The 9,195-nt window shown below is 45.2% G+C and overlaps 1 protein-coding gene across 1 annotated transcript in view; it reads left to right on the forward strand.

Moving 5' to 3' along the window:
* CPLX4 (complexin 4) overlaps window positions 1-9,195 on the forward strand; it is a 20,451-nt gene that overhangs the window by 5,894 nt on the left and 5,362 nt on the right. The window contains exon 2 of the mRNA XM_003788424.2: window positions 1,330-1,417. Coding sequence (XP_003788472.1) covers window positions 1,330-1,417 — 88 coding nt within the window. The remainder of the gene's footprint in view (window positions 1-1,329; window positions 1,418-9,195) is intronic.

Here is a 9,195-nt window from a genome sequence, read left to right on the forward strand (position 1 = left end):
GAAAGTAAGGGACTTATTTTAATGCAAATGATCTTTTCTGCAAAGACACTCCACCAAATCCATGAGCAGGCATCCCCCCAGGCCTCCCAAGTGTCCAAAGTACAAAGCAGAAGGTCGTTGAGAAACCACAAGCACTCCTTTTCCATCTCTTGAGGTTGTTTCTTTCTATGCATGTTGCTTTGTTCCTTCTCAGCTGCCAGCTTGCTCTCTCTCTGTTACTCAGACCACATTCCTGGTGGAAAAATAATAGCCATTGGCCTCTGCATTCCCCGGTTCTACTTCCAGCCACAATGCAAGTGTCTATCTTTCTGAGTCCTAATCCCCAATTCCCAAACAAGTCATTTCATTTACTCAGTGTGTTCCAACCTGGTGTAGCCAGAGGGCAGGGCCATGTGTGTAAAATTAGGCACTTATGTGGGCAACAGGAAAGAAAGGCAGTTCTCATAAGCTTTGCAGACATTCCCCCAAAGGTATCAACTTTTGTCTCCATTGGAACATTCTAACCAGCAAGATCACAAATCCAATCAGGTTATCTGCAGAGCAGGACCCTAATCTGGCACTGTAGTAATCTACCCTGTCTTGTTTGGAGATACCACCTTCTAACCAGGGAGGAAGTAGTGTGCCTAAATTGGTAACAATGAAGGAAGACATCTATATAGAATATTCTCAAATACCATAGGCCTCCAAAGTACCTCCTGGTTCTGGGTACTACGACCCATTTCAGCTTGTAGCTTCCCCCAGCTGGCATCCTGGGATCAGGCCCCGGGAGCTGCTTCTGTCCTAAGCACCCAGGTGATTCCAAGGCTGTGGTCCTAGGCCAAACAGGCCGCAGCAGCTCTACTTTAAGAATAAAGTAGGCCAGGTGCGGTGGCTCACACCTGTAATCCCAGCACTCTGTGGGGCTGAGGTGGGCGGATCGCCTGAGCTCATGAGTTCCAGACCAGCCTGAGCCAGAGCAAGACCCTGCCTCTAAAAATAGCCGGGCGTCATTGCAGGCACCTGTAATCCCAGCTACTTGGGAGGCTGAGGCAAGAGAATCGCTTCGGCCCATGAGTCTGAAGTTGCTGTGATCTATGATATCACACCACTCTATGGGGGTGACAAGGTTCCCCAGAACCACATTGTCTTTGGGATTTAGGTCTGTATTGAGTTAACGATAGTAAAGAGCAGAGAGGGAGACTTTGGGGGGAACTCCTGTATTTCCTAGTGTCTGCTGGCAGCGGGAACTCAGAAGGTATATCCCAGTGTCCTGTTCCTCTAAGCATCGGCTGGAATGTCCTTGAATTTCTGATGTCCTTCTGATCCTTGGTTCTATTCTTTAACTTTTAGGATGGAAAGAGATGCAGCATTTACACAAAAAAAGGGAGAGAGGGCATGCCTCAGAGTTCATCTCAGAGAAAAGTACAGGCTCCCAAAGGTAAGATTGCTACTGAACACAGTAAGCATCTAATTGTTTTTTAATTAATACAAGACATAGCGTGTTTGATTATCAACTAAGAATCATGCTCGTGGATATGTGTGTGTGTGTTAATCTTAACAGACGCATTCAATGTAGTGAAAAGTACCTTGAACTTGGAGTGCATAAATACTTGATTCTAGTTGTTGTTTTTTTTTGTTTGTTTGTTTTTTTAGAGACAGAGTCTCACTTTATCACCCTTGGTAGAGTGCTGTGGCATCACAGCAACCTCCAACTCCTTGGGCTTAGGCAATTCTCTTGCCTCAGCCTCTGGAGTAGCTGGGACTACAGGCACCTGCCACAATGCCCAGCAAGTTTTTTGTTGCAGTTCGGCCAGGGCCAGGTTTGAACCCACCACCCTTGGTATATGGGGCCAGGACCTACTCACTGAGCCACAGGTGCTGCCTTTGATTCTAGTTTTTAACTTAACCTGTATGAACTTCCATTTTTGCTCAAAAAGGAAAGTTATAGATAACATTTAAATGTGATTATCTAAAGAACATAGAACTTCTATATATGAATGGGGACAGTAATCTTAGCTGACATTTATTGATTGAGCTCTCATTAGGTGCCAGGCAATGTGCTGTGCACGTATCAATTCATTTGGGTTCTGTTATCACGTCCATGTTACAATAATGGAGGAAACAGGCATGAAGAGGGTGAGCACCCTCCTGCCACAGGCCAAAAGGCCAGGAAGGGCAGAGCCCAGGGTCTTAACCTCTGTGATATTCTGCCTCTATTTGAAAGAAACGATTGACTGCCCAAGCACCGACTGAGAGGATGACTGTCTGTAGGTTCTGGTTGAGGGGTAGGTGGTTTACTGGAGGGAAGAGGGTGCATTGGCATGCTATGGCATGTGGCTCAGATGTGCTGATCCAGGCTTGTAACCAGTGGTGACAGAGAGCTCTGCACTTTGCTACTCTGGTTCATTTCTCCTGTCCCCATTATGTTCCTCACTACCCCCACCCCACCCCTGACCTGGGGGACTGCAAGATCCTCTGAATGACTCCACCTTCATAAATCTTGTTTAAGATGAAGCAGACATTTATTACATACACACAGGACTAGCTAGACATGCCTCTTCCATAAAGGTTGAGCTTTTGAAGGATTTATTTTTGACAACTATTCTGTTATATTTCTGTAGGGATCTTAGAAGAACTGGGTTTTAATTCTGGCTCTGGCTCTGTGAGACAGTATAACTCCAGGTGGCTATCAAAAATATCTGAGCTTCAGTTTCCTCATCTATAAAATGAGGGCAACAGTACCTAACTTCATAGAGCCTTTGTCTGAGGTAATCTAATGTAAAGGACCTAGTACAGTGCCTGACAAATGGTACGCGCTCAATAGATGATAGCTCTTACTATTGCTGTTATAATCTCTGTGCACAAAACTCTTATTTCTTAACAATAACAACCAGAGGTCTTGAGGACCACAAGCACACTTGTGTGTAATCAATGTAACAACTCCAAGTCCCTGAACCTCAAGACTGAACTTTTGATTTTCTTTCTTATCTACTAGTGGGTCAGAGGTCTTGCTCATTTCCAGATGTTCAGCAGTGAATACTTTGAAGGTTAGGAGCAAGGTTTAGTTGCTCTTCAGAGAAAAAGTAACTCCCAAATCTCTGTGCCAAGCCATCCTTTGGGACAAGAGCCTTTTCAACAGAAACTATGAAAAGAGGAAAGAATTATGGCCATGACATGTGCAAATTCAGATCCTCCTTGAAGAATGATAATGACTCTATCTGCCTAGGCTACTGCCCTCTGAAGCCAGCTGGAGAGATGGGGAGACACAAAGAAAGACAATAAATTAACAGTGGAGCCCAGTATCTCTGATTGCATGCTCCCTGAAGCTCAGACATCCACTTTTTCTGTAGCTGTCTCAAATGCATAATACCTTTGAGAACTTCACCTGATTTTTTCATGGACCCCTGAAAGAGACCTTGGAGTTCATCTAATAATCTAACCCCACTGCTGCCTCATTTTAGACCTGAAGAAACTGCAGCCCAAGGTTAGACAACTTTGCAATAACCTACCAAGATTCGAATTTAGATTCTCAACCATGAAAAAGAGCAACTTATTCACAAAAGAATGTGAACACAGCTCTCTCTCTCCCCAAGGGGGTCTACTCTTTCTACTCTTAGTATTTGAACTGTCCCCAAAAACTTTAGGGCAGTTTTGAACTCTACATGACTTAAAACTGCTCCAAGACGTTTGCGACAAACTGCCTGGCCTCAGTATTTCACCGAGGTATCCTTGAGGTCTACACCCAGGAGTGGGGGAGGGGAGACCATCTTCTATTTCCTGTGTTGTCCTAGACTTGCAGGTGGCTGCCTAAATTCCAAATACAATCCAAATAAACAGGTGAGGATTTCATTTGAATGTGTTCCACACTTGCATAGTTCATTTCAAAGTTTACTTCCAGATGGGAGCCCCCTCCCCCCATTTTTTGGTTGCATTTTATAAAAAATGAATTCTACACATAATGATTCAAGAATTGCCTATACTAAAAAGACAAATGATGACAATTGCCTGCTTTTTGTAAAGCACGTGGTAATTCTAATCCAGTGTAACTATCCATAAAAACAGTACTTAACAGGAACTAGACCATCAAAAACCAGCCAGGACACAATCCACTTGGTCCCAAAGTGGCTGCTTCGCAACCTCAACCTCGATGTGGCACCGTGGGCTTGCACTCCAGCCCCAACCTTGGGGACCTCTCGGCTCCCTGTACTGTTACATGGCACTCTGTGTCCTCCTCCCCACCCACCAAGGAGGCTCAGGGTGCTGCCGGCTTTAGACAGCCCAAGTGGCTAGAGAGAAGATCTAGAGGACAGACACACTTCCCAGGCTGGCAGCCCGAGGGTGGCGGCTCCCTCCTCCTGGAGCAGCCCTGCCTGCCCCAGCCCAGCTGGCGTACAGCGGCTGCAGCCTGCGCTGCCCCGGGTCCCTGACGCCGGGCGCCCCCTCGCGTTCCCAGGTGCAGGGCCACCAGCGTCCCCGCAGATGTGGCAAAACCCCGCCGTGGGTCACAGCAGAACCAGGATGGGGCAGAAATAAAGTTATGAAAGTGACTTTAAAAAAAAAAAAAAACCATTATTTTGCCATTAAGGACCAGACTGTGCATTCCCTTCCTCCCGTGGTCTATTATACCGGGAGAGTGTACCAGGAGGGAGACAGCTCGCAAACAATCCGGTTTTAGGGAGTGTGTACCGGGAGAGAGACGGCTCCGGTTTTAGCTGTAGCAGCGGTAGCCAGGGATAGGAGAGATTGTGAAACGACAGGACTTGGAATATCCACACATGAGAGGAGATGATTGGGGAAATGAAATCATTTCCTGGGCCTTTGATTCTAATACTGAGTCCTGCCAACCAACCCAGAGTGCCTGGGCACTGGGCGGTACTGACCAGAGGAAGCCCTCACAGTGAAACTTTTAGACACCAGAAAACCACAGTGGGAATCTGCGCTGTAGATTTTCATCTCCTAGGTTCCTAAGTCATTACCTGGGCCCCTCTGTGGGCTGGCATCTGGGTTCTCCCAGGACCATGGCAGCCATTGCTCCCACCCACTCCTCTGAATACTCTCCCTAGCAGGTGCGGGTTCTGGGTGACCAAAAGACTTTGACTCCTGGACTCCAATGTCTGAATGGTGTTTCTCTTTTATTAGACTTATTCTTTACATCCAGAAAAGATGTGTACTCATCATGTGATGGTAAGAATCATGTCAATTCGGCAACAGCCGAAGGTCACAAAGCTGCTGTGACAGATGGGGCTTCCCATCCTTATTCTTTATCCAGTACTTTTTCGTGCCCCATTGTCCCCATAGCCCCTCTAAACTGTACCTCATTTGCGGCAGTGGACTTGAGAGCTGAACACACCCTCTAACAAAGAAATGGCACTGGGCAGAAAGCTGAGGTCACCAGGCTTCAGTGAGCTCCTAATAACCGTCTGCTCCCCTGGCAGTTTGCAGACTGCTTAGCCCTGTGCCATCCCTATTGGGTAAGCACTTAGAGGAGTATTAGCAGTCCACAGGGAATTGGATGAATTTAACACGTCCTCTAACTAACAAGGGATGACCCCTGGGTCCCTCATTCACAATTCCCCAGGGTCCCCACCACAGTGGTTACATAACGGCAGGTTCAGCTCTGGGGCTTTCCCCTTACTGTGGCCCAATGGGGAGCAGATTTGAGAAAATGGCTTCCCTGGGAGCTGTCAGGTCTAATGAGGATGACTGTGTCACATTTGGGAATTAGAACAGTATTTTCCAAAGAAATTATTTGGCTAGTGTTGCCTATGAAAAGGAGTTTCACTCTATTGCAGACCAGGAAAGCAAATCTGGTCTCTTTGCAAAGGAACAATGTAGCCTTAGCCCTCTAGACGGACAGATGCCTCCAGTCCCAACTTTATTGTTAATTGTTAGTGACAATACTATTTATGGTACCGAGACTTTTGATGACCATTGTTTATTTCATCAATAAGATAAGTAATTAAACAAGTACAGGAATCAAATTGCAGTCATCTGCAGCGTGTATGTCTGTGTCTACAGCAGTCATTATCATGTTCATGTACACATATCCAGCCAATGTTGATTTCCTCTAGTTTTCAATTTATAGGTTTTTAGAGGACTTAAAATGCCTAAAGAAACCCATGATACTCACATTAGATTTGGATCTCACCCTACTAATTATTCCTAATCCATATCTTCAGTTTCTCCTTCTCGACCACCTCTCCTATGTAAAGAGAATCAAATCTCTCCCAACTAAACAACTAAATGGCAGTTTTTGAGTAAATATGCTTTTCTAGGTATCTTCCCTTCAATGACTCTGGTTCCCAGTGCTCTGCTGAAACCTTCCTTCAGCTCTTCAGTATCTGTGTAAATATCGTAGATGACTCTGCCATGTTTCTTTTTGGGCCTCCTTAACGCTGGTGGTTGCTTGCTCTTTGAAGCCCGCCCTTTCCTTAGCTGCTGAACATGGCCCTCTGTTGTTGTTCTCTTTGAATTGTTTCTGCTTCATCTTTTTTGTGGGTAACCCTCCCCCGACAGCCCTAAATTATATAATATCTCAAGGTTCTCTCTTGCCCAGCTCTTTTTCTCACTCAAGTCTAAATATTTTCCCTGGAAGGCTGCATCTTGCTGTTGCTTTCCGTTATTACCTGGATGTTGATGACTCTCAGATCTGTACCTGCAGCACGCATATCTCCTGAAATCTCATAACTGCATCTACCCTCACCTGGACACTGGCTCTCATGCTCATAGCCAAAACCCGTTCATTCATTATCCTGTTAACCCTGCCCCTCCTGCAAGCTCTACCTCCACAAGTGTCTAGCCTGGCCAGCCTGGCTCCCGGATCAAAAGGCAGAATTCTCCCTTGACTCTTCCTTCCCACTTCCAGCCTCACACCTGGGAAATCACCAGGCTACTCTGAGTGACCCCTGACTAATTCTCACCTGCCCCTCAACTGCAAATCTCATCACCTCTTCTCTCTGTTACTGCAACAGCTCTTTTGTAGCTTTTAGACTTCCCCTCAAAACTGAGATTTCCAAAATGCAAATCTGATCCTTTTCCCTCCCTGTTTTGAAAAATATTGGCTTACTATGGCTTCTTAGAATAAAGTTCAGACTCCTGGACCTTCCCCCCATCTGTCCTCTGCTCCCTGTGGCCCTTTCCTTTCTGTAAGACAGTGCCACTTCTTCCAGAGCCCTCTGGGATCTCCCTCCCTGCATATAATTCTGGATTGGGTCACCCTCTTCCATATTCCCATAATACCTTGGGTGCTTGTCTCCTCTATCATCTTCCAACCCTGAATACTGGCACCCGCTACATGCTCCTGAACAAAAGGAGCTGACTTTTTAATCTTTGTTCTTAATGCCTGGTGTGATGCTTAACATACAGAAGTTACACACACACACACACAGAGTTTGCTGAATAAATAGATGTTACTGAGGAAAAAAGAAAGGTAAAAAAAATGCCCAAAGAACAAAGTATCAAAAACAGCAGAATGAATTTATCTGCCCTATGTGATATTAAAATAAATTTCAAGAGAAGAACAAGTCTGGATTTGACATTATAATTTTCTACAAAACACAACGGTTTATTTGTATTAAAATTAAAATGTAATATTTCTTCAAGTAGGAGAAGTAATACACTTTAAATAAAGCCATAAGATTCTTTCTAGAAGTAAATGTGCCTCTCTCCCTAGCCAATTTAAAATGTATATGTAAGTCAAGCCAAATTAATAAGAGAAAACAGTCCCACAATGGGCCCTAATCCTATTAACAGAATTGTCAATCTGGGTTAGTCATTGAAAAATAATGTTGTGCCCCCTGCTGAGCTATATGATTTCGTTACACCTGGTGTTTGTCTGCTGTATTAGGACATCATTCATCTTTTTAAAAGATAAATATAGAAAAAAATCTTATCAAGAGAGTTGTCTTCAAACAGGGCACATAGAAAGCGCATTTAGAATTAAATTTAAAATTTTCCTCTTAAAAAAATAAAAAGGTGATTTTGAACCATTCTTTGCCAGCCTCCTTCAGATTAGGAACTCTTGGGGCTGCCCAGCAGGGTCCAAGACACCAAAACGTCTTGCTTCTGAGCAGCTGTGGCTGGGTGGCAGGAAGGCCATCAGAGGCCCCAGAAGCCATCGTCTCTTCCTTCCCTCCCACCCTGCCCTAGTTCTGTCTGCTCCTCCTACTCATGTTCTTGAAAGAGCCATGGATTGAGTATTCACAGGGAATGTGAGGATGGGAACAAAGTCACTGGACACTTGGGAAGCAGGACTTCAATACTTGGCCATACCAACTTTCTCACTTAATGTTCAGCTGCCCTGTACGGCAGGTGGGTATCACTTCCCCTTTATGTATGAGAACACCAGCTCAGAGGGGGAAAGCAACTTCCCAAGGCCTCACAGCCAGTCAATGGCAGAGCAAGATTTGACTTCATGCAGATCTGACCCCGTGAGCTGTGTTTTCCTTTTTGACCGCTGGCAGCCTTGGCTGGGTTCTGATCCCCTAACAAATAGAATGAAATTGGTGCAAGTATCTTCACTCCTCAGGACCTCAGTTTCCTCAATGAGAAGCTTGGATAAGTGACTTCTAGGAGGTTCTTGAGTCTCTGTGGAATGTCTTCATAATGAAAAGAAGTGTGCACAGCTGGTATCTAGAAATTCCTGTTCATGTGGACCCCAATGAACGCACACTCTCAATCAACATTAGAACATGTGGACCCCAATGCACGCACACTCTCAGTCAGCATTAGAACATGTGAACCCCAGTGCACGCACACTTTCAGTCAGTATTAAAAACGACGCCTGTTATTTCAGAAGACAAATCCACACCATCTGTGCTACTCTGGGCATGCTGAGGGCTCTTTATGTCGCTAAAGGAGTGAAAAACAGCCGCAGAAGGTGGCACAGGAAGCAGCCAGCACATCTCTCACTGGAGCCCCCACATCAACACACAGTAGAGTCACCTGGGAAGCTTTTCAGGGCAGCAGCCTTACACATAGCAGGCCAGTGAGAGTGGTTTGTGAAGACAAGTGCCTGACTGCTAAAGTCTGTGACCCTCACAAAAGCATCAACATCATATGTTAGGACAATTCATCAAAGTGACAGAAATCCATTCCTCAAGCCGTCTTTTATCCTGTGGACAAAAAAATAAAACCCAAATCAAATCTACCTACTACAATCACCCCAGCTTTTGCTCAAACACTAAGTTTCATTGACTAGACTCTAACAAGTGGTGA

This window comes from Otolemur garnettii, unplaced genomic scaffold (assembly GCF_000181295.1).
Source record: "Otolemur garnettii isolate 467f Iridium unplaced genomic scaffold, OtoGar3 scaffold00027, whole genome shotgun sequence".
NCBI lineage: Eukaryota > Metazoa > Chordata > Mammalia > Primates > Galagidae > Otolemur > Otolemur garnettii.